At 51.0% G+C, this 24,149-nt stretch overlaps 4 protein-coding genes and 2 non-coding genes across 6 annotated transcripts; 2 read left to right on the top strand and 4 right to left on the bottom strand.

The window, feature by feature from the left end:
- Positions 1 to 751: 751 nt before the first annotated feature.
- Positions 752 to 4,220, bottom strand: SMAC4_09127 (uncharacterized protein). Its single transcript, XM_066090896.1, has 10 exons — positions 3,890 to 4,220; positions 3,548 to 3,803; positions 2,876 to 3,262; positions 2,768 to 2,815; positions 2,572 to 2,701; positions 2,362 to 2,505; positions 1,950 to 2,306; positions 1,815 to 1,893; positions 1,577 to 1,760; positions 752 to 1,521 (listed from the first exon to the last, which is right to left on the bottom strand). Exons 3-10 carry the CDS (start codon positions 2,929 to 2,931, stop codon positions 1,446 to 1,448), a joined length of 1,074 nt encoding a protein of 357 aa, XP_065946369.1. The 5' UTR covers positions 2,932 to 3,262; positions 3,548 to 3,803; positions 3,890 to 4,220; the 3' UTR covers positions 752 to 1,445.
- A 7,055-nt stretch (positions 4,221 to 11,275) lies between these two features.
- SMAC4_09126 (uncharacterized protein) lies at positions 11,276 to 14,962 on the bottom strand. The gene is made up of 5 exons (XM_003343949.2): positions 14,595 to 14,962; positions 14,151 to 14,342; positions 12,066 to 14,079; positions 11,942 to 12,014; positions 11,276 to 11,891 (listed from the first exon to the last, which is right to left on the bottom strand). Exons 2-5 carry the CDS (start codon positions 14,314 to 14,316, stop codon positions 11,481 to 11,483), a joined length of 2,664 nt encoding a protein of 887 aa, XP_003343997.1. The 5' UTR covers positions 14,317 to 14,342; positions 14,595 to 14,962; the 3' UTR covers positions 11,276 to 11,480.
- Positions 14,963 to 17,147: 2,185 nt separating this feature from the next.
- Positions 17,148 to 17,971, bottom strand: SMAC4_09125 (uncharacterized protein; the record flags this gene model as incomplete). The annotated part of the gene is made up of 2 exons (XM_003343948.2): positions 17,148 to 17,568; positions 17,628 to 17,971. 2 exons carry the CDS (start codon positions 17,969 to 17,971, stop codon positions 17,148 to 17,150), a joined length of 765 nt encoding a protein of 254 aa, XP_003343996.2.
- Positions 17,972 to 18,664: 693 nt separating this feature from the next.
- On the top strand, positions 18,665 to 18,750 carry SMAC4_13432. The gene is given in 2 exon segments: positions 18,665 to 18,701; positions 18,715 to 18,750. It is a non-coding gene; the product is annotated as a tRNA-Ala (tRNA).
- Positions 18,751 to 18,807: 57 nt separating this feature from the next.
- SMAC4_13431 lies at positions 18,808 to 18,898 on the top strand. Its single transcript is given in 2 exon segments — positions 18,808 to 18,844; positions 18,863 to 18,898. It is a non-coding gene; the product is annotated as a tRNA-Ala (tRNA).
- A 1,839-nt stretch (positions 18,899 to 20,737) lies between these two features.
- On the bottom strand, positions 20,738 to 21,775 carry SMAC4_09721 (uncharacterized protein). The gene is made up of 2 exons (XM_003342972.2): positions 21,546 to 21,775; positions 20,738 to 21,436 (listed from the first exon to the last, which is right to left on the bottom strand). The coding sequence occupies exons 1-2, from the start codon at positions 21,742 to 21,744 to the stop codon at positions 20,976 to 20,978; spliced, it is 660 nt and encodes a 219-aa protein (XP_003343020.1). The 5' UTR covers positions 21,745 to 21,775; the 3' UTR covers positions 20,738 to 20,975.
- Between the last annotated feature and the right edge of the window lie 2,374 nt (positions 21,776 to 24,149).

Below are 24,149 nucleotides of genomic sequence, written 5' to 3'. Positions count from 1 at the left end.
TGTTTCTATAAACATCGAAACATTTCCATACAGTCCTCGGCCTGGTCTTTCGAAGAACCAAGGAAGTTTGTGTTGAAGAGGATGGGAGGATTGGAGCTTCTCTCCGACAATTCGACGAGTTCGCGTTCGTGACAATGGGCTGGGCGGCTCGTGCTTCGTTCCCACCGCCTGGAGACGGGAACCCACAGCGCTGAACAACACCTCAAACCCTACGTGATGAGAGATCCTGCGGGGTGGCAGCCTCCAATTGGTTGACCTTCCATGGGTTTGCATCGCCGAGTCCAACAACACATCGTTTTAATCTATCCATCTATCTGTACAGTATCTCGATGCTGATGATGGAAACCAAAGTTCATGATGTTTCCTGCTTTATCCAGTCCTTGTCCCTTTTCTTTCCTCAAGTCAATGCTTCATGCAACTAAATACAAGGAGTCAACCGCAAGATGCGGGCGGCATAGTATGTGTGCATCGGAATAGGCATCCATCAAACCGCCTAACCGTGAGGCTTGGCGCTAACGAGAAAGACGGGATGTCGACGGCAACGGTGGTGATAATGAACACAAACACCCGAATTTCCCTTCCTATCCGCCGACCAGGGCTATGGGTTCTACACTAGGTCAACGGTCATCAAGGGCACAAATACATTTGCATCTCACCTATCCCTCCCCATCTGGCCCCGACTTCGACATCCCCGCGACCCCTTCACCCCCTCTTCACCCCCTTTTCACAGCCCCTGAGCTAAAACAGTGATCCTGGCGATCTCCGACTAAGAATGTATAATGCGAGCCCATTAATACTCCGAGGGGAGCTGCTGATACTGGAAAGTCTATTATGTACTCGAATTGCTGTAGAATTCCAACTCTATCCGGCCGCCTTCCCGGTCGACACAGCTACTTTCTCTCCATATCAATAGAGTCCGTTTGTCCAACATCAACTCCCGCGGAGAGATCGAAAAGCAGCCGTCTTCAAGTAACACATCCGTCCCTATCCCCAAACGCTATGCATGCCTAAGCTTTCCACCATTGGCAGAAATCGGTCGCGGTTCGACAGTCAACAAGCGCAAGCACCCTCTTTCGCATCCTGATTTCTTTCACTTCTTTGTCTTATTTGATCCTAACCCCAAATATCGCCTGTGCCTGTGTACGTGTATTCGCCATGCATGCGTCCCTCTCTCTAGGACATACTCAATTGCAATGCCCTTTCTTTGAAACCTCCCAAGTACCCGGGACCTGGATACAATGTTTTGATGTGTATCCGCTTCCCCGCTCTTCAAACATTGTAGACAAAAACAGACTCGGTAAACACCCAAAAAGTCGACCGAAGAAAAGCGGATTATGACGGTAAGAAAACATGTTGCATGATGTCGTGGTATCATGAAGCCAGGGGGACTTCTACCCCTGTATCGAACATTCGGGGTCATATTTCGACCCTGTCGTTGCCGTGTTTTATTGCACAATGTCCTCGGAGTACTCCATTTGCCCGGAGGCTTCGACATTGTGGTAGTCAAGGATCTCGGAGTACCTGTGGCTCGGTTAGTTGTTGGTTCTCAGCCCATAACATGAATAGGTGAACTCACATCATGATCTTCCATGTGTCCACCGGGAGATCGGCGTCGTTGAAACTCCAATCGAACTTCTCCTCGGAAACAGGCTCGTCGGTGGGATCGTGGTAGGGGGCAAGGTACTCGTGGGACAGGGCCTCGGTGGCAGTTATCCGCTTCTTGGGGTCAAAGACAAGCATGCGCTCGAGGAGGTCGACAGCTAAGACAAGTCAGTATGTTGTGTAGCCTACGATGGCCAGCGACCGAGACATACCTGAGGGATCGGCGTTCTTAAACTTATTCTTCAGGGGCTGACGCTCGCGCTTGGGGAGGGACTTGACGAATCTCAGGGTCTGATAGAGAGTTAGCAACGTTGTCGATGGGCCTTCGCTAGAGTGGGGGTACACACGTTTTCACTGGCGATGGTGTTGATGACATCGTCTGGTGGAGTGCCGAGAAGCTCGGTAATGATGGAGAACTGGTTGACGTGGTCCTTTCCGGGGAAGATGGGCTTGCCCTCGAGCATCTCGGCGAAAATGCAGCCGGCACTCCAGATATCGACCTCGACGTCGTACTTCTGCCAAGTGAGCATGATCTCGGGGGCGCGGTAGTAACGAGTAGAGACATAGCCAGTCATCTGAGGATCCTGGATGCGCGCGAGGCCGAAATCGCAAATCTTCAAGTCGCAGTTCTCGTTGACCAGGATGTTGCTGGGCTTCAAGTCACGATGAACAACACCTGCGGAGTGGACGTATTTGAGGCCGCGCTAAGCCTAAAGTTAGTGCTTCCGGTTATTATCGTGCGACACGTGGATGACATACCATGATCTGGTACAGGAAGTACTGAATGAATTGCTTCTCAAGAGGCCTAGAAGTGAGAAGTCTATGCAGATCAGTTCCGAGAAGCTCGGTAACGAAGTAGATATCCTCAAGAGGAGAGATGAAGATATCGCTCAGAGAGATGACCTGTGGCGCAGCAGGTTAGTCGCAAAGTTCCCTCAGCGTTTCTACGATCGATCACGGGGAACCAACGTTTTCATGCCTCAAGTGCTTGAGAAGCTTCAGCTCACGGTATGTACGCTTGGCGAGAACCGGTGTGCTGAAGGGCTTCATGATCTTCTTGATGGCGACATTCTGGTTGGTGAGCTGGTCTTTCGCGGAGCTGCGCGACAGATATCGTTAGCACGGTGTGTCTGGCGATATATCGAAATGGCGGGGCAAAACGTACCAGACGAGACCAAAAGCTCCCATACCAACGGGCTGGAGATCAGAGTACCTATCGCGGGATCAGACTATGAGCGCATAAAAGAGAATGGTTCGTCGCGGGAAGGCCAACCTCGAGGTGATCTCAAAGGTAGTTCCGAAGATCTGGGCGCGGATGAATTCGGCCATTGTGACGTGTGGTGTTTTATGACTTGGAGGTGTCGAGTTTGCGGATTACAGAACAAAGGATGGAGAGAGGATTGCCGGAAGACTAAGTAGCCCGGTGTCTGGTGGGAGCGCGGGGCAAGCTTGGCCGAGAGTCGAAAACGCAGGTCAAACGCGGTGTCTGATTCAGTGGCGACAATGAAGGGATCCGGTGATCGGGCGCTTCGTGTTTTGTGTAAGGAAGAAGAGACGAGACGTCGGCTGGTGGTCGGATGTTGGCTGCGTGGTGCGCACAACGAGGGAATCGGGCAAAGGCTGAGAATTCCTGAACGCGAACCCAAAACTGTGGTGTTGTCTTTGGAAAGAAAATAGAGTTTAGCTTGGGCACCGAGAGCAAAGTGGAAAGCTAAGTTGAAGGAGACCGAGAGCGAATGGGAGCCGAATGCAAGTGAGTGGGAAACAAGTGGACGCAATGGACAGAAAAAGGAATCCATCCCACTCCCACTTTCCCAGCGCGACCTGGGCAGCTCACTGGCAGCGGGCAATGTAGTGTGCGCCAGTCAGTTGCCAGGGCGGGGAAGTGCGGAGGGAATTGGCCTTTAGTGGTGGACCTTGTTCTGGTGGGGATCCGCCCGCTTACCTGCAGTAGTTCACTAACAGAACTGGGGCTTTTACCCAAAACTGAATTCGGATAGGAGGGGCAGCGACAAGTGGTTGGCAGGTGCGTTGCTTCGGCTCGGATCTCGATCGATGATTGGGATGCTGGCGCCGCAACAACTTGTTGTGTGCTACTCGATATGGAATGATTATCGCCGTGTCGTGTATGTTACGATTCTGGGTCGTCGGACGGTTGGTGAGATGTTGTTATTGTGTTGTTATAAAAAAAAGTCTTTTTGCTTTGCGATCGGAACGCAATTTGAAGTTAGAACCGATAGCCCCGCACTTTCCGATGATGGACTGCTTTTTCTGTAGTTGCACCTACCCGCACACTTGGCGAGTCTAAGTCAAGCTGAGGTCGAAGTCGGGACCCCTTTTAACCGAGGAATATTGTGATGAGGGTTTGGTTGGTGGGTTGAGGTTTATATAGGCCGACGACAACAACAACAGGTCCAAGACTGAGGGAGAACACGCAAAGCGAAGACGGTATCGCAAATGTGGCAGGAGCACAATGTAGGTTTGAAGAGGAGAGAAGCGGAGGAAGGACTTGCGAGGAAGAGGAGGAGCGAAAGCGCAGGTGATAAAGAGCGAGGAGGAAAAAAAAGAAGGATCTACGATCGGTATGGAAATACCTACCAAGTCAAGTCTCAGCTGCACCTGAACCTGAACCTGAACACCCGATGAGCCAGGCAAGGGTGGGTGGGTGAAGATGCAGCCAGCGAGGATTGAACGGGAGGCCGGGCTCACGGGCAAGGAAGTGGGAGAAACAGCTCGAAATGGTTAAGGCGCTACTTGCTTGTAGCAGCAGGGGCCGGCAACTTCCAATAGGGTTGAGTGAAAGATGAGCTGGCACCACCCTACCCTTACTCGAGACAAAGACCGGGAACACGACGCCGGGACTGGAGAACAGGATATGCTGAATTCGACCCGTCTTGTTCAAATTCCATGCTTTGGTTCATCCATTTTCCGCTTTTCTTTTTATCGTTGGTTGGGTACCTGTACCAGCCCCCTCCCCCTTGAGGTGCCCCCCTTCCACTTGAACTGCATAGGTACCCCTAGTGTGTCTCGTGTTTTGCATGTATATCACCATCCTCCATTTACTGCCGGTACTATATTCAACTGGATGCTTGGTCTGATATGTTGTTGTTGATTGTCTCTTTTTACTGCAGGGCCGTCTGAGAAGGCTGAGATGAGATAACCTCAATGGATGTCATGTTGATGTCTCTGTTTTGATATGCAGCTTTTATATGTAAGGTATGGATGTACAAGTCGAGCAATCATGCCTTCCATCTGCTTGCTTATTGCAAGGAGGTGTCTTTTCTTCTATGCACATACTGGATTCAGCTGTCTTTATAGCCCCGCAACTTGGACATAGGTAGCTTCTCGGTTTCCCATAATGTTGGGGTTTTGTCGTGTTACCATCAACCCTCAGTCAATGGGATACTTTTTAGAAAACACCCAACGGACCATATTCGGCCTCATCAACAGAAACTCATCTGATAGTGCATACATGTGGAAGCGACAGGAATGGTGTGTGCGGTAGGGTTTTGCTTTTGGTAGGGAAAACCGCAACGACACCTCATGGTGCCAAGACTGCTTGACTGGCCAGACGAGGGGAGCGAGGGGAGCAAGGGGAACGACGAGGGGGATGCCCGCTCTAACAAGGGGGTTATGACGTAGTTGAGAGGTGGGGCTCACCAGCATTAAAAGCAAGCGCTAACCACGACCCCTTGTCGCCGAGACATGCCAAAAGGCCCACTCCCGCTCGGCCTGGCAGGCAATCGCAAACCGCAAAGCCATCGCAAACTGGCAAAAGGGCCAATCCGGGGGGTTGCTTTGCTGAGCCCCTCCATTCCTCTGTTCCCTCCACATCGCGAATTTGGGCACAATCGGACTTTGATCGAGCTTTTCAGCCAATTGTCAATCTGGCGGTGACCCGTTCCTACTGTGGTACACCCATTCTCTCCCTTGTCTTGTGAGTGAACCGGCCGTTCCTCCGACTGCTGTCAACGAACCGAACATGGAACCGCAGTCACGCGCGGCTTTCCCCCTCCCGAAGTAGGTACCACTCGAACTTTGACTGACTTAATGAAAAAGAAAGCCATGATCATTGTCACATCGACAAGAAGGGCAATAAACAGGTTGTCAGGAAACGTGTCTGGAAGAAAAGCTCCGGCTTGTGGAACACGAAGGGGCTGGCGATTTACAATGCATACACCACATTTGCCATGAGGTTAGAGAGTATTCAACCGACAAGGTGAATGTCAACGGAGACACCTTGGATACTCTGGATTCAGGAAGCTATTTCTAACCAAGGAGACCAAGTCATTATCAAGCTCACTGCCAGTAGAAAACAAGATGAAACCGCTAACGACATGCCTTGCAGACGGTCCAAAGCTTGGACCACCCTCCACATATCGCACCAGCATGGCCTTTCCCCCAGCGCTTGGACTCAGCACTCAGGCACGCACGCAATTCTCATCCCCGGATGTCTTTTGACCATTTTTCAGCCTCCATGAGTCGGCTCGAAACATCAACCAGTGCACACAATGGCCACTCCACCATTTTACAATAGGCGCGTCATTGACCACGCTTCTCCTTCCTGGCAGTTGCCATACTCTCAATCTTGACATTCTTACTCTTGGGCTTTTCAAGTTGCCTCGTTTGGGTATCAACGCAAATGGCACGTATTATATGGTGCCGTCGTGGTTGTGTACAAGTAGAAGTCATTCAAACCACTACCAAAGAGACATGCACCTAGTACTCAACATGTTAGCCATCTCGATGATACCCCAAGACCCCCCAAGAGCCTCCAAAGATCCTAGTAGTTGGGTCTCAGACCACACACCACTCACAGCCTCCCAAGTCAAGTCTGACAAGGCCCCATATCAGAACCCCCCTCGGCGGCCCTCTCTTTTCCCATTCTGCCCCTCCATGATCGGAAATCGGGAATTTGCCTCTCAAGTCATTCCCAAGAAGAGACATCCGGTCATCACGCAACCTTCGACAACCCTCCTTGTCAGGGTCCTCGCCAAGACTCCCACTTTACACGCTTTAAGGGCCCCAACCTCCATCCATCCACTCATCCACATGAAGCCCATTACAATCAACTCAACTCACCTCTTTCCCCTCGATAGCATGTGTCGGCTGCCCTGGCGAATATTGGTTGATATTCACCTGCCACGCCTGCTTCCAGAGTAACACGTGTCGCACACAGTCTCACCGTTGTGTACCGTACAAGTTGCACGGATCACGGATTTCATTCCCGTGATCATCAGGGACCGAGACTGTCGGGGTGAGGTATACCGTCCGGTTCCTACCCACGGATACTGTTCTGGTTTTCCATCTCATCTTTCTTTTCGTTCCCATCGCTGTCCGACCTGTTGGGATCACGACCTTCAGATGATCTGCGTGCTACACCAAATCCCAGATCAAATCATGTTATCTTCACCCAGACCCCAAGTCAGACGACAGACCCCCATATCAGTCACCATACACACTCATTCTCTCTCACCTTCCCTCGCACGCCTCGGTGCTGAAGCTATAAACCTCAGCTTCCGCACATACAAAACCACCACCACCAACAATTGTAAACTACGTACCGAGAAAGTGCGGAATCAGAATGCCGTCATAACCAAGAGACCCCTGGTCCATTGTTCCGCTGTCCCTGCTGTCCCTGTTATCCCCAGCCGAGGGAAATTCAAGCAGAGAAAAAAAAAACCCTGTGCTGGACATCGACCGGTACCCTGCATGTTGAAACGGCGTTATTCATGAGCAGCCCCATCGCGAATACCACGCAACAATTCCGAATCTGTCCTAGCCTTGTCAATACCAGTGGGGTCAGGACGGGGAAGCTTCCAGGCCCATTTCATGCATGATGACGTCGTCAGGATATGGCGCAGCTAGTGTACAGTTAGCTACCCGCGAACTCGTTCAGGTCCAAGACGTCTTCCCTCCTTCCCGCTTGTCGAGAGTGTCCTTAACACTATTGGCGGTTTGACCCCCATGGGCCCCGTCGAAAACCCTGGATCAGTCACACGAGAGCTCAGAACCGGGAGGAGGATAGTCCCCTCAATTTATGATAGGGTCCACAACACGAGACTCTGCGAATGCTGCTAGGTGCTGCTAGTTTGCAGATGCGCAGGAAAAGCACGTTTTTCAAGGCAGAAAGCATGTCAAAATAATGACCACTATGCGTTGGCTTAGTTCAATCTTTTAATATCGACCAATGGTCAAGGACCTGCAAGTGTCTTGTCATCGATTTCACTCACTGCACTCACTGCCCATCCATAGTACACTATATCTCTGCATCGCAGCCAGGGTCCTTCATGCATAATGCAGCAGGCCCAGCAGCCGGAGATGCATACAACTCACATTTCCAACATGGGACAATTCCTCCCTGCCAGCCCATCGACAGCTGAACTTGGGTAGGGATAGAAGCGTCTAAATTCTTACGGAATGCATCTCGCATCCTGTATCTTGCAACGCTAACGGTGAGCTATGGGCTGTGAGCCATAGATACTTTAGCACAGAAATGATGCATATCGACGAGGTGACCCGTCAGAAAGAGAAAGTGAAGTTGTCAACACCCATGCTGCTGCCGGTAGTGTTACAACCCTGTGCTGACAGCTCCAGCTCATAGCTTCCGTCCTAGACGTCAACTCCAGGAGCTACACGACATACTGTATGCTGGATGTGGTCGATCACTTCCAGCTTCCCCCCAGGGCAGGGCCAGTACATATCCTCGGCTGGAACAGGAACCAACCAGCTGCTCAAGGCAAGTGTGGGATATGCAACTATTCCCACCCTTGTTGCCCCCTGACCTCCACGTCTGCCCCCTCGTTTCCCGTTTTGAGCCTCCACGCCTCCATCCCACCACTCCTTGTCTCTCTCCTTATCAATCACCGGTCTGTCCGGTCTAAACTAACGGCAGCAGGGATACCACGGGAAACAGATCATCCTTTCCTGCCATCGACTTTCCATACTGTATCCATCCCGTCCCCATCGGGGAGCCGGGCAAGCGACCACCAAGCCATGTCCATGCCCCTGGAGCAAGTCCCGTCCGTCCATGATCGCCATCAATCAACCAAAGACACACATTTGTGTGACAAATAGTTCCCTGCCAAGATGTTGTACGACTCGACATGCTTGACACAGATGGGGTGCAACTGTGCAACAAAGGAAATGTGAAGCTATCGTCGACTCCGAATGGCACCTCCCGGCACGCCGTCACTCTGACACGCTCGCTCACTACATGTAGCTAGCACGCTGGCTGGTGGATCGAATGGAGGCTCAAATGGGCAGGAGGCTCAGTGGCTGGCCAGTCAACGGGTTCTCGGCGATCCGCAACGGTGATCTGCAAACTTCAATCGAGACGTCTCTTGCTCAACAATATGGGATCGCCGGCTCGGGCCCCTCCGAGGACTGGACCCCTTTCGGGTGAGACCCCTTAATCCGGTTCGACAAGGTATCTGTTTCTGAAATCCCCATCATACTTACCTAACTTTCCGTGTCAGAGTGCTTACCGGATCCATTATCAATGCATCCACACACCCGGCACATCAGCTACCGACATAAGAACCAGACTGAAAAGAATATTCGATGAGGAGGCTCTACCCCAAGCTCTCAGAACCCTGCCGGCCCCGAGTGGCAAAAGCCCTACTGACACTGCACATACTAACCACATTCAAGTGACACAGCAGAAGTCAAGATGGCCTAGAAGGTCCCTTGTACTTCCATCTTTTACTCTCTCAGCTGTCACAGAGCTGTGGCCACCCATATCATCCTTCGCTCTCGGGTACCTCAATAGTAAATGGATACAGGAATACATTTACCCATAATGATGCTGCACAAGCTATGGGGTACAGTCCATGTGAGTCATGTGTTGAAGTTCTACGGCAAAGGTAACTGAGTGTTTATGGACACTTTGACGCCGTCAATCCCAGCATCAACCTGCGCACAAAAGAGTCCAGTCTTGAGCAACCGACGATCACCCAGGTCTAGAACATTCGCCAACTGGTCTCTCTACATACACCATAAAACCATTTATACCTCACCCATAGCTACCCAGCCAATCATGAGGGCCGGTATTACCTTTGTGACGCCTAGGACATCTCGTCCTCCCTTGCAATTCCTAGAACAGCAACAGTTCGATGACAAGTCACACAAACAGGCTTCTAGAAGCCATTTCCCCCGTTCCACGAGTTAGGCTAACTAAGCCTTATCGTTTCCGACAACCGACATGCTTCGAACGCCAAGGGGTGCGCGGGATTGTAGCAAAATAGCAGCGGGAGATATTCCGGGATCATGACACCGAAATCACAAGCTTGTATGGAACGAGCAGAAAATTTGTAACCCGCCGCTGGTGACCGATGCATAAGCCGTTAACGGGGATACCGATATTGAGTCCCGTGTGCTAAACCAGCTTGTTGCGTCGAGCTTATTGGTTGTATGAAATATGTGCGACATCAAGACACTATAGTTAGTAACCAACCCATATGAGAAGATGGTTTGAACCAAAAACAGTGCAGGCACTCCGCGACATTAGGAATTCACCCAAACAGAATGAGCATGATACAACAAAAGGCATATATATATACATAGAATATGATGAAACCAAAGAGAGCAACAGGAGTAGAAAAGAAAAAGAAAAGGAAAAGAAAAGCAAACCCCGTAAATGATATTTAAGAAGAAACTATCAAGACATGACAAGGCAACAAGGAAATCATCAAGGCTGTACTACATCACTGAAACGGCCTACAGCACTCACAACCCACACCCACGGTCACACTCGCTACAGGTACAGTTACACTAAGTAGTCCCTACAGAAAACAAAACATCCTATAGGTATTCTTCACATCTTGCTAGCACAGGCCCCATTCCATGCACCATACTATCTCTACCCAAGTACCTCTAAGGACTACCATAGAAGTTGACTCGACCAACCACAAAGAAGACATCGGTTGAATTGACCCACTGGTAGATCGGCATGTGCGCGGCACATGCGGGGGATGGACAACTCATGGAGATCTGACAGCATGTCGTCGCACCTGGAAAGGATAAATAATTGATCAACATTAGGTAGTAGAGAGCTAGGCAGAGTTAATTGGAACAAGAAAAGGGGGGAAGTGAACGAAAATGAAACAGCAAAAGGGCTTAAATAGACAGGCGGGGGGCAAGAATGTAGCAGTTGTTGAGCAGAGACTGAAGGTGACTGAAGGAGGCTGAAGGAGGCTGGGGAGAGTGAAGAGAGTGAAGAGAGTGAAGAGAGTGAAGAGAGTGAAGAGAGTGAAGAGAGTGAAGAGAGTGAAGAGAGTGAAGAGGGTGAAGAGATTAAAGAAACCAAAGGTGAGAGGTTAAGGAATTTTTGACTAGAGTGAGCAAAGTAAGGAGACATAATAGAGGAAAACACAACAGGACAATGTTGTTCGTATTTACTTACCTATACCATACTCCAGGCCAACCAAGTCATGAATCCAATATTCTCACCCATCGATCGCCAAGTGACGTTTGCCGGGATCCTAGATAGTTAATGAAACTGGCGCTGTTCGGACTTTGGAGCATGAACCCCATCGAAATTCCTTGTTCCTCCTGTTCTTGTTCTGACAATTCAGTCATGTCCTTCTGTGAAACGCGTCGTCGAAGGTCGGAAGTGTCTCGCACTCAGCTCCATTCTCACCAAACATGCAAAACAGCGAGTGATACGGACAACTGTAAAAGTCATAAAAAGTCTGTATTCAAATAGTGCCATTACTCATAGGTTCATGAATCGTAACGGCGTAATCAAGAAGGTAAGTCATCAACCCCATCCTCCCCGTTCCACTCTTCACTCAAAAGATTATCCAAGAATCTTATAGGTATCCTACTTCCCCCTTTTCATCTTCTGTCTCCCCTTTCCTGCTGGGGTTTCCGCCCCCTTATTTGTCCTTCACATTCAAAGGCTCAATGTTCCAGATACCCTCCGCATACTCATTGATACAACGGTCCGAGCTGAAGAAGCCCATTCTCGCCACACTCTCAATGCACTTGGTGACCCAGCCCTCCTGGTCGCGGTAGGCCTTGTCAACAAGCTCTTGCGTCTCAATGTAGCTGTGGAAGTCATCGGACACGAGGTAGAAGTCACCGTGGTCGCGGACAGCAGAAATCATGCCCATGAAGTCGTTGGGCTCGCCGAAGGTGCCCTTCTCGATAGCCTCAAACACCTTGGCAAGGTCGGGATCGACAGTGTGCGAGCCATAAGTGTGGTTGTGACGGATGTCCTCGACGTCCTCGGCGAGGTTGCCAAAGAGGAAGATGTTCTGTTCGCCGATTTCGCGGGTGATTTCAATCTGAGATAGGTTAGCAAAAGATCATATGGCATGGAGAGGGTTTTGCTTACGTTGGCACCATCGCATGTACCGATGATGAGACCACCGTTGAGGACGAACTTCATGTTACTGGTACCAGAGGCCCTGTTTCTAGTTAGCTTCTACTTGCTCCAACCTGTTCAATGGAAAACTTACTCGGTACCGGCAGTCGAGATGTGCTCGCTGATATCGGAAGCGGGAATGATCATCTCGGCCTTGCTGACGTTGTAGTCCTCGAGGAAGATGACCTTGAGCAGGTCACCAATATCCTTGTCGTTGTTGACTACGGCGCCGACAGCGTTGATCAAGTGAATAATCTGCTTGGCCATCCAGTAGCCAGGAGCAGCCTTTCCACCAAAGATGGAGACTCTGGGCTGGAACTTCTTCCTCTCCTCAGGTGAGGCTGCCTTAAGGGTAAGATAGCGGTGGATGACACCGAAGATGTTCATCTGTTGGCGCTTGTACTCATGGATACGCTTGACCTGGACGTCAAAGAGAGCAGAGGGGTTGACATCGACGCCGGTGGTCTTTTTGATATGCTTGGCCAGGCGGACCTTGTTGGCGTACTTGATCTCGGCCCACTCCTTGCGGAAGTCCTTGTCGTCCTTGTAGTGCTCAATCTTGGCCAGCTCATTCAGATACTTGAGGTAGTTCTCGCTGCCGGTCTTGCTAGCAATGAGCTCGGAGAGGCGAGGGTTGGCCTGGTGGAGCCATCTGCGAGGAGTGATACCGTTGGTGACGTTGGTGAACTTGTCGGGGCCAAAGACCTCGACAAAGTCCTTGAAGATGGTGGTCTTGATGAGATCGGAGTGCAACTCGGCAACACCGTTGACCTTGTGAGAACCAACAATAGCCAAGTGAGCCATGCGGACCATCTTGGGCTGGGACTCCTCGATGATGGAAACGCGGGCAAGCATGTCGCGATTCTTGGGGAACTTGCGCTCGACGGTCTGGAGGAAGAACAGGTTGATGTCGTAGATGAGCTGGAGGTGGCGGGGCAGGAGATGTTGGAACAAGGGGACGGACCATTTCTCGAGAGCCTCGGGAAGGACGGTGTGGTTGGTATAACCGAAAGTGCTGGTGACAATGTTCCATGCCTCCTCCCAGTCAAGGCCCTCGAGATCCACAAGGATACGCTGGAGCTCGACAACAGCCAGAGTCGGGTGGGTGTCGTTGAGCTGGATGGCGACCTGGTCGGGGAACTCCTTCCATGCGCGCTTGGACTTCTTGAAACGACGGACAATGTCGTAGAGGGAAGCGGCAACCCAGAAGTATTGCTGCTTGAGACGAAGTTCCTTTCCGCGGTCGAGGTTGTCGTTGGGGTAGAGCACGGCGCTGATGGTCTCGGCACGTTGCTGGTCAGCGACCGAGTTCTCGTAGTCGCCGCTATTGAACTTTTGGAAGTCGAACTCTCCGCTGGCAGCCTTGCTGGACCACAGTCTCAAGTTGTTGGTCGAAGGGGTGGCATAGCCGGGAATGGGGACATCGTATGCGACAGCCTTGACGATCTCGCCGCCCTCCCAGGTAGCGATGGTCTTGCCGTTGTCATCAGTGCGCTTGGTGACATGGCCATAGAACTGGATATCGACGGTGACATCGTGACGAGGGAACTCCCAGGGGTTGAAGTCGAGCCAGTAGTCTGGCACCTCGACCTGGTAGCCGTCGATGATTTCCTGCTTGAAGATACCGTAGCGGTACCTGAGGCCGTAACCCCAGGCCGAGTAGTTGAGGGAAGCCAGACTGTCGAGGAAGCAGGCAGCGAGACGGCCGAGACCGCCGTTTCCGAGAGCAGCATCGTGTTCCTGGTCGATGACATCCTCGATTCTGAAGCCGAGGTCGGCGAGACCGGCCTTGGCCACGTCCTTTTGTCCGATGTTGAGCATGGCATTGTCGAGGGCACGGCCCATGAGGAACTCTAGGGAGAGATAGTAGACACGCTTGCTGTCGGCGAAGGTCTGGCGCTGCTGAGTGCGGTTCCACTCGAGAATGAGACGGTCACGGAAGGCCAGACTGCAGGCAGAGTAGGCGGCCTGTTCGTCGCAGTTGTACAAGCTGCGGGCAAGGGTGGTCTCGACATGGCGAACAACCTCCTTTTCGAAGCCGTCCTTGTCCTTGAAGCCGCTGGTCTGGTGTTCAAGCCAAGCCTTGCGCTGGGGCTCGGGGATGGAAGCTGGTTGAAGGCAGATGTTAGAGGTGGTCTATACATCGTGGAAACACTTGGGGGCGTCCTGTCATCCATACCTTCGACGGTCTTGATATCTCCAGCACCGAAGCCGGTAAGGGTTCTCTTGTGCTTGGGGCGAGAGACACCGGCAGGGGCAACACCTCCCTGGATATCGACGAGGGGAGCGCCAACGGATGGCCTCCTTTCTCTGAGGGGCACACGCTGTGTGGTAGTGGAGGCCATTGTGGGCGATGGGATGGAGGGGGTTGCTGGATAGGAGGATCAGAACGTCAGGAAAGCGTTCGTAGATGGAGAGAAAGAGAAGGGAGACCCAGTCCCTTGGGGACCGGGAGGTGATATAGCTATCAGAGCCATGATTGACATGCCATGCCATGCCATGACATCCGAAACGTATGATCCTATTCCTGGTCTGGTCCCTTGTCCGAGGTTGGGCTGACAGTGGTTCCCTCCAGCGGAAACATGGTTGGAAACAGACGACCAAGTGGGGCAGCACCACGTACCTTGATGGGCTAGATGCGCTTAGCGGCACTACCAAGTAAATCGACCCCGCGCAAAGCTACTGGAGCTTCCCGTACCTCTGCAGCTCTGCTGGCCAGCTGTTGGGCCCAGTGGAATGCTGCACCGTGACTGGTGCAGACCTGTTAGAGGATACGCGGGTTGTGTGAGTTTTTGGGTCTAGAATCGAGATCCTTTGATTCCTTTGTTCTTGTTGGCAAGAGGGTAAAGAAGTGGGGCGGATGGGATGAGAATTGTTTTCTGGTATTGTAAAAGGTCATGTGATGGTGTGATGAGAAAAGAATACAATGGACGGGATGACCGGGGCCAACAAGATGAGAGAGGAGGAGTGGGAAAAGAGATGGAGATATGGGATGTGATATCACTTATAAGGAGGCAGACGCCTCGAGGAGAACGAGAAAGGATCCCGAAGTACTCTCGAGTCGGGAGCGGGGGATGCCAGATTCAGCAGCACTTGCTTCCGTGGATTACCTCAACCCCCTCACACCGCAATGCTGTGATCTGTCAGTGTCAAAGCTGCCCGAGCTCTCGAGATGGATGGGTTGTAATGGATTGTCAAGCTCAATGGGTGGTGAAGAAGGGCGATGGACGGCAACCACCACTGCCCTGATGAGCTGCCCCTCTTCTCTTGCTGCAGCTTTCGTCAGTCTTGCTCTACCAGGCAACCTTTCTCATTGCTCTTTCCCTCTTTTCTGTCAACTGGTGTTTTCCGAGTTCTCATTGGTCTCTCCATCTTTCTTCTTTTCACTCTCTGCATGCATTTCTTTCTCTCCGCGGATGGGGACACGCTTCAACCCAGATTCATGGACGTATCAAAGTCGAACCCGTTCCCGCTTCCGAGTTAGGTAGCCCTGGGAACTGGAGCCCAACCGTCCTACCTACAGAGAATTGACCTTCAAGCCAACAATATGTCTTGATTTTGGCGTACCATCTGTCTGTCGGAATGGTTACTGCCCAAACACTTGGACAGTGCAGCTTGTCATGGACTGTCTTGGACGTTGAGTGATTGTGATTCGAGGTGCCCCCCTCCGAGTTGTGACCTGGCACGGCACGGCAGAGGTCTACTACCTTAGTAATGAGTCCCATCCGGGTCGGCGTGGATGGAATTGTTTGGAGTCGTGGTTCTCTCTTTCGATATGCGACTCGAAGAAAGAACGAGAAAGCCCCCGCCACCGTGAATCGTGACAGCCTCAGCGGGAGCAGAGGAGCCGCCTTCACGATGGCTTCGTCGTTTTGTCAAGGTTCAGCTCACCCCTGTCTAGCGCCTTCCCCGAGAAACTCCAACACCGACCCCACTTTCCACAACTGATAGTGGGGCTCTAGCTTGCCAAAGGAGGGGTTCCTTGTCCAATAGCTGTTTACCCCAATGATTGACATCATCGCCTTTGCAGCTCCTCGCAGCTCCAACGGTGCTTTGTGAAACCTCACCTCAACAACCTGGAAGGGGCAGTGCAGGAACGTTCACTGGCGACCGTGAGCAGTCATCTGCCAACCCTTCCTGATTCTGCAAGTCATTTTGCTGGCCTGAAACGACAAGAGCACGCCATTGCCGAATACTTCCCTTATGCGGACGCGTCGGAAACAGCTTTCCTCAAAACACTCCGTCTTGCGCCCGTCACCAACCTCCCGCTTCTTCCACTTCGTACTTGTACTGCACTCGGCCCCGGACCCGACCGCAACATGGTGAGCTCATGTTCTCGGGTGAACACAATCGGCCTGCAACGGCGAGCGCTCTCCACGTGGCTTTTGCGGTCACCTGGTGTCATTAAGCCACTAAGCTCCTTCAACGTGGTTTCGGAATACTATCAATGCGAGCCTCTTCCATACCCTACCATCCACCCGCGACTACATTCCAAATATCAAGTCAACTTCCACCGTAACCCCAAGCGCCAACCAGCGTTGTCTACAAGATGCTGTGATTCCACAGCTCTGCCGTCCCTGAAGGAGGCCAGTCAGGGCCAGTTAGCCATCAAGGTTTCATCCAACAACCAGCGCAACTCCGAGTGGGGGTCACGACATGAGAAGATCAAGATCTTGGATATCATCCAGTTTCTTAGGTTCTCCCCAAGGTCACCAGCTTTTTTTCACGCCAGTGGCCGGCCACGTTGATGTCGTGGGGAATTTACTGACTACCATAGTTCACAGGTTTCTCAACTGCTTGCCTGCTCACCATCACGGCTGGGGCTTCTCCAAGAAACGAATCTGTCCATGATTGTCATTTCTCTGGTTAATCTACCCTCTCTGCAACGCACTAGTTTCCCCTGGCAGTTTGTCACAGGTTCTTTCAAACCCCTCTTCCCCGTTCTACCATTTGTGAATCTTCAGCTAGTATTCACCTCGTATCCTCCTTCAAAGCACCATTCAGGACAACGCTTCACCCACACGCCTCCGTCGCATCGGGATAATGGTTCAAGTACATCTAGGCAAGTTCAGGGTACGGTTCCTGGAGTCACATAACGGGGCTTACAAAATTACATCAGGGGATGAGTTGATGGTATTTCAGTATGGTAACGTACAGCCATGGCTCCAAGTGTCCCTTAGCTGTCGTTGCAGCCATCAGGGCGGTTAGACAGACACTGAGTGGTGCAGGTCCTGCCAATCAAGGTGTCATAAGACTTGCCTGACACCAGTCCATCACTTCCACCGCATGCCTCGAGGATAGCCTCCGCGCCACCACGGAGATGAAACCATTCGGCGTCCCATAAGTTGTCGGACCAGCTGTTGCAGCACTGCTTGCTACTAGTTTCGCGCTTGGGCCAGGCGCACACAGAGCGAGGGGACGTCGGGATCTTGCTGCCACTGACAAGCGCGCCGTCGAGCAAACCCATGCAGGAGGCAACACTCGCCAGGTGGTCACCCCAGCACTTGGTCCTGTTGGAACTGCAACGACGAGAAAGCCAGGGCGTCTCCAAGTCGGTAGTTGAGTTGGCTGTGCTGGCGGAGTCGGCATCACCGTACCTAGAGAGTTCATTTCTTAGAGACAGCCTTTTGGTTCAGCACAATCGAGTTAGACCCACCAGACCAACTGCATGCCGGCAGACTCAGTGATCTCAATGATCTTGAGTGCCCCAGGAATGTTAATCTCAGTGGCGCTGTAGCTGGAGGGAGCAGCGGGGGGGAGGGCGGCAAGGAAGGCCCCCGCGATGAGGGTCAGCTTGGCCAACATTTTGAGTTTGTTGTGTCCAAGGTAGGCGAGGTCAATATAAGAGAAGGAAGAAAAGATAAGGTAGGAGGAGGGATAAGGCCCTCCCTGCATGGAAACAAGAGTTGAGGACACATGTTTGGATTGATATGCAATGCAGGAATACTGTCCGCAAGGACTTGGGGGCGTTGATTTTTGGGATCCAAGGAAAGTGGGCATAATCTGCACACTTGAGGCGGCTTTGTACAAGAGCCCAAACCCTAATGCATCTGATACAGGATGTGGGCCATGTCTTGGATCGATCCTAAAAATCAATGCCCCAGGGCTTTGCGGTACAGTCAATGTTCAAGAGATGGACCGATGCTAACAATGCTTTGTTTTCAGAACACCTTGATGGGGATGCCTCTCGCCTCTGTATACTCTCCATCCCGCCACGGTCTTCCACTCGAGACTCCTTGCATAAATGCTGCTTCGGTCCTTCGGCTCACTAAGTCTTCCAACACCGGCCATGTTGAAATATCGCCAGTCTATAGTAATTGCACCTGGGTTGCGGCTTCTGTTGGCATCCAAGGTCCTATCCCGCGCCTTCCAAGTTCCTGACATGCAGGGAGCTTGACAATTGCCCCTGGTGTAGAACCTGGAGGAGTAAACAACTCCGAGGCGTCTCGGCCTTGTGCCTCTCCATACCTTCCTTTTCTCTCACCTCCCCCAGACTATGCCCTGCCTTTCTACCAACACGGCCATCACTAACATTTTCATCCGTAGTGTCCCCAGATCATCCGCCCGCCTCTCTTCCCGACTTCCCATCTCCGTTACCATTAACCTACGGACATTCCATACCTCCCAAAAACCCACAAACATAACCCCTCCAAACGGCGCCAATTTCCAACAACAACAAGATCAATTAATAAAGGGCGTGTGGCTCAGTTGGTAGAGCGTTCGCTTAGCATACCTCACGGATATGCGAAAGGTCCTGGGTTCGATTCCCAGCTCGTCCAAATTTTCTCGATCATCACCACCATCTTTGATGTTATCATTTCCACTTTTCTTTCTAGGGGCGTGTGGCTCAGTTGGTAGAGCGTTCGCTTAGCATACTTACCTACAGGTGTATGCGAAAGGTCCTGGGTTCGATTCCCAGCTCGTCCAAAACAAACTTTGGGAATGATGAGATGAGATGAGATAGTTCAGGATTCACTTTTTTTTGCTACCGTTTCCTTTTTGCTCGTTATGGGCTTTGGGGTTTTGTTTCGGCTTTTGCTATCGGTGATTCGGTGTCGGTGTCGGTCCGCCTAGTTCGGACGAGAAAAGCAAGCCACAAGGTAATGAAGTGGTCCGTGACATGTGTAAGTGGTGGGGGCGTTGAAGTTATTTTTGGCTATTAGAACCTCTATGCTTGTTTTGTCCGCGATACAGATGGGCTATATGTCGCGCTGGTGCATAACAGGATCGTTTCATGACTGATATTGATATGAATGCCCGTGTAGTGTATCAGCTTGCATATCTCTTGGATCTCCTCCACAAGTCAGCGCAGCTCTCCGAACTTTGCCAATCGCAACAAGCTAGGTAGCTTCGCGGTCCGTGGCGAGTCAGATAGTCAACTTGCTCCTTCCATGACCAGTTCCGTCAGGCGCCAGCGCTAGTGCTAGTGACAGGGCGGCAAAAGAATAAGGAAAAAGATGATAAAACGATGCAATATACGAAAGACGAAAAAAGAAGTAAGAACACATACGGAGAAGATTCAAACACGCACCGCAAAAAAAAAAAAAAAAAAAAAAAAAAAAAAAAAAAAAGACCTACAGCACCTGGGTGTAAGGGGTACAGCATAGTTGACCCAGATGCTGGCCAAAAGAATCGATAAGGTTCTACGAAGAGAGAAGGGGAGAAAAGGACACCCTCTGGGCAGTTTGGCCGGCTGTCCTAAAGAAGAGACGTGCGCGCGCATAGGCCAATGTTGCCTGCCGCGAGAGTAGAGCAACAAGACAAAAGAGCACAGTGGACATCCGGAAACAGATATCTCGCAGAGGGCGAGCAGGTATAAAGGGACTACGGGAGAACTCAGATTGTCAGATAGTTCGACAGTAGTCAATTGATCATTATCACCGAGACTAGTTGTTGTTGTTGTTGTTGTTGTTGTTGTTGTTGTTATTTTTAACGTCTACTTCCGCCTCCCGTAGGGCATGAGACGTGCCGCACCGGTGAGTCTAGCATACAAAATTAAGAGCAGTGCTTTAATTGTCCACCAAAACCATTAATCCGAGGGCAAACCGAGGCCTATTGCCAATGTAAATCATGTGTTGCCCATAGCGTAAACGCGGCCCAACACTTGTAATCGAATCGCCCAGTGGGCGACACCGAGACTAGTATCAACACGCGCATACTTGTTGTGAACTATTTAGCTTCACCGAACGTCTTTTGATAGTGTTTACCTTTAGCTATCCCACTTAGGCAGATCAGACTGCCGTTCGTCACACGTCACACTGAACAAGTTAAAGAATCCCAGAATACAGTAGCAAAACCTCTGTATTACAGTACTAGTCACACGTTAACAAGCCCAGTAGAAACTATTAGCGTGTGACTAGTACTGTGCTTTGTAACTGCCTTGTACTACCTTGTAGTATAGAAGGCTGATTGAACTATTCCTTCTATGAAATCAGTCCACTCAGCCTCCACAGAACGTACTAGAATACAGAGGTTTTGCCACTGTATTCTGGGATTCTCTAACTTCAGCATTTCTTCCTCGTCTAGGTGCTTATAGAACCATTCTTGTGCCAATATTGCTGCACGCCCCGTTCCAATTCACACATATCATCACCCACATCTGATAACCCCCCTCGTCTGTCGGGATGTCATGGAGTACGTTCATCCATCCTTTTTTTTTCTTTTTCGTTTTCTCACTATACCCCTACTCAAGCTGCTAGGTTGTGTGAATAATGGGAGTGACCATTTTTTATTTTTTATTTTTTGGTGGGTTCACTGCCTGTAAAAGTCGCTCCCACCTGGCTCCGTCCTTACGATCCTCTAGACTCCGTAGGACGCATCTGGCGTATAAGGTTAAATACAACGTCATATCTGTCCTATCTTGGTCATCCATCTCCTTTCTTCAGTTTATAGAGCTTGTTTCCCCACAGATTCTTCAACTACTCAGCTCCTCCGCGATCAGCACCATTACCACCAATTCATCCACCAACAAAATACCAATATCAGTCAAGATGTGCGACTACACTCAACGGGAATACTCGTGCGGCCACTTCTGCTGGATCGCGTCCCAGTGGTGCACAAAGTACAAGATCACCCACAAGCGCTGCCGACCCGACATCACCCACTTTGTGTACAGGCAGGGAGCTTTGGTCCCAGTCGGCGGTGTTGGGGCCGTGGATGATGATGGGGCCCAGCAGGCCCTCGCTGTACTGGATGGAGTAGTGAGAGTGGTACCAGCTGGACCCGTGCTGGGTCGCCTTCCACTTGTAGGTGTGGCAGTCTCCGGAGCGATGGGACACTCGGTCTGAGAGGTGGCGCCGTCGGCATAGTTGGTGTAGAACTGGCGGATGCCGTGCCAGTGGATGCTGGTGCCGTTGTCGGGAAGGTGGTTGCAGACTTTGACCTCGACGTCGTCACCCCAGTTGGCTTCGAGAAGGGGGCCTGGGTACTGGCCGTTGACGGTGATCAGCCGCTTCTCAACGCCGTCTGGAGCGAGAGTGGTGTATCCGACATCAAAAGTTATACTGCAGTTGGCTTGTGTCAGCATCAGACCTCGAGTAAGTACCTCTGAACCCTGAGATCGAACTTACATAACGAGTCACTCCGGTGTTGGGCCATTCGTAGGCGACATCGGTGTCGATGTCGTAGTTTCCCCAGCACTTTCGAGACTTGGGACTGTTCCCACAGTATCCCCTCTTCTCCGACGGCTGCTCGGAAGGTCCAGTAAAGGGGACGGCAGATACGAGGGAAGTCACACCGGCGAGGAGGACAGCGAGAGAGCCTGAAAGCCTCATCGTGTCGACTGTTGCAGACGATCAAGCAGAGCCTGGGGACGAAGAAGAACTATATGATCGACATAACCACCATCATTGCGATGACTTCAAGGCGGTGGTTCGTTGCCACCCTTCCAAGTCTGGGGACGGTCAAGCAACTTTCCGGGATGGCTGACACCCAAAATCCGCGGGACTTCCAGGCACACAGGCACGAACAACTTACTTGACCCAAACGATCCACGATCTTCTGATGGATTAGATCCCAGGATCGTCTCCAGCTTCCAGACACTCCCAGGGTTGGTTCAACTTCGTAACTTCCATGATCTGTGGCCCTGTGGTAGAGACGTGTGTTGTGGATATCTGCGTGGGTCGTTTGTCCCATCCCGAGGGGCGGTTCAGCCAATGGTGGAATAACGTTTCTGGATCCGCTCGCGCGAAACTTCTCCATGATCCATCAGGTTTGTACGCTTGGGGATAAGTCTGAATATCGGTTTCCAAGTTTCCCATCTTCTTCTATTCAGGAAATGCACACGCCGATGACGGGGTCAACCCAGCTTTTGTGCATTTGTCGGTTTTCCCGGTGCGAGCTGTGCCTGGCTAAGGATGATTGGAATACAAAGCGAAACGACATACACACCGAAGAATTTATTCATATTTGCATGTTTTGATGCTGTTGGTTGTTGATATTCAGGAGGCTCATCTATCTAAGTCTATGACGTAGTTTTCTCCAGATCTACAACGTTTTTTACACTAAATTTTCAGGTTGTGGGTAGATAACTCGGAGGTTATCTCCCTCGAGTCTTTGCTATTTCTGTCCGCTCACCTCTCCTGTCTTTCTCTTGTCGTTCAAAAACTTCCACACTTCCGCTCTGTCATTTGTCGTTGGGTTGTCTCCAAATTCCCATGTTTTCTCAGGGTCGCATTGCCACAGCCCCCAATCCCAAATTCACTGACAAAGTTGCATTCCCCCATCTTAGCCCAGTGCTCGTCTAGGGCTAGTGGTGACATCGTCACATCTCTAAATAAGACAAGTTCATAAACCCTGGCACACACCAATTCACGCCCTAAACCACTACCAACCAGGCAAGTGATTAGCAAAATGACGGGCATTTCGACCGAAAACTTCGAGAGACATGGAAAACGACTGCCAAAAAGAAAGAGGCGCTAAACCTTGTCTTTAATTCATCAGCTGATTGGTTCCGTTGTTGTCTGTTGTCTTGAGATTCTTGCAGCTCTATACCCCAGGTCATCCAACATCACCAACTTTGGTTCTCAAAAAGTCTTCGTTTTGGGATACCGTCAGACCACCGCTTTCTTGTTGTGGTATGGTGTTAAATGCAATGACAGTTGTCTACCTCTACTTACAGGTATCCACGAGCGTGGTTTATTAGGCTTCCATCCGATCTTTGAAGAATATCAAGTCCCAGATTTAAAAGCACATCATGAACAACATCAAGATTTTACGTTCATGACAACCTTTTAAAGGTCACGCCCAGCCAGTCCACTCAACCTACTATCCAATCCTCAGAAACGGACTTCGCTTCCAAGTTCCCGTTTAGTGCCCTCAGCCAACACTCACAGTTGTCAGTTGCAACCCACCGCCCATCATCATTGCCACGGTTACATACATATCTACCTACCACACTCCGTACAGTCCCATCCGGGGCCATCCATCCGCGGAGTAGCCGCCGACCCAAAAAGTTTGATCTTGAAATGGATGATCTTCTTATGAGGATCAGTTATATGATCGCCGACTAAGTTTAGTGCGGGACGCGGGCGGGTGAGGCGGGTGAGGCGGGTCGGGTCTTTTGTTCCGGGTTTGAAGGTTTACATGACCGTAACGATCCAAATAGGCCGAGCGGACGGGTGATGTTCGAACCGAACATACATCGACTGGGGACAATGATGTGAATGCCACAGATCGAATGCGTGACAGGGACATTCGTTGTTCGTGTCTTTATCTCTTGCGGGTCGGTGCATTGGGAGGCGTCTTGGTCATTTCTTGTAGGGGTTGACTCGAAGTGTCCTCTTCCTTGAGGCTAGGTGATTGACGCTTGAGATGATTTTGGCCCTGACGATCCGGTCTTGACTCTTGACTTGGTCCACTGATCGAGGTAGATTCGTCTTCTCAATTGTATCTCCGTTCCCGGTGTACATGCCCAGCGGCTGCCACTTGAGTGTCTGGGCCGCATGAATAGGTGCACACATCTTTAGCCACTCTCTATGAGCCGACTTGCAATCCATTCTCCCTCCCCAGTCACTTACGTCTAGCCAGTTCAAAATGACAGTTCAGCAACTGCAAGGAATCAATAGTGGATAGTTGAGCTATTACCATCTACTGCTACCCATTATTAGCAACACTCACCCAAGGAAAATCGTAGTAGCTGACGAGAATGCTAGGAACCTTAAACCTGTTTTCTGCCTCC

This window comes from Sordaria macrospora, chromosome 3 (genome assembly GCF_033870435.1).
Source record: "Sordaria macrospora chromosome 3, complete sequence".
Taxonomy (NCBI): Eukaryota; Fungi; Ascomycota; class Sordariomycetes; order Sordariales; family Sordariaceae; genus Sordaria; species Sordaria macrospora.
Note: the sequence above shows the minus strand (reverse complement) of the source record. Positions and strands in the feature narration are given on the sequence as shown.

Bases quoted from the DNA above. Each gene is read 5' to 3' on its own strand.
- SMAC4_09127 (XM_066090896.1), bottom strand. From the start codon at position 2,931: ATGGCCGAATTCATCCGCGCCCAGATCTTCGGAACTACCTTTGAGATC. The intron at 2,702-2,767 runs GTACGTTTTGCC...TCTGTCGCGCAG, and splicing joins GGAGCTTTTGGTCTCGTCTG to CTCCGCGAAAGACCAGCTCA. The intron at 2,307-2,361 runs GTATGTCATCCA...CTTTAGGCTTAG, and splicing joins ACTTCCTGTACCAGATCATG to CGCGGCCTCAAATACGTCCA.
- SMAC4_09126 (XM_003343949.2), bottom strand. From the start codon at position 14,316: ATGGCCTCCACTACCACACAGCGTGTGCCCCTCAGAGAAAGGAGGCCA. The intron at 12,015-12,065 runs GTAAGTTTTCCA...AACTAGAAACAG, and splicing joins ATCTCGACTGCCGGTACCGA to GGCCTCTGGTACCAGTAACA. The intron at 11,892-11,941 runs GTAAGCAAAACC...AACCTATCTCAG, and splicing joins GTACATGCGATGGTGCCAAC to ATTGAAATCACCCGCGAAAT.
- SMAC4_09721 (XM_003342972.2), bottom strand. From the start codon at position 21,744: ATGAGGCTTTCAGGCTCTCTCGCTGTCCTCCTCGCCGGTGTGACTTCC. The intron at 21,437-21,545 runs GTTATGTAAGTT...CTCTCGCTCCAG, and splicing joins GCCCAACACCGGAGTGACTC to ACGGCGTTGAGAAGCGGCTG.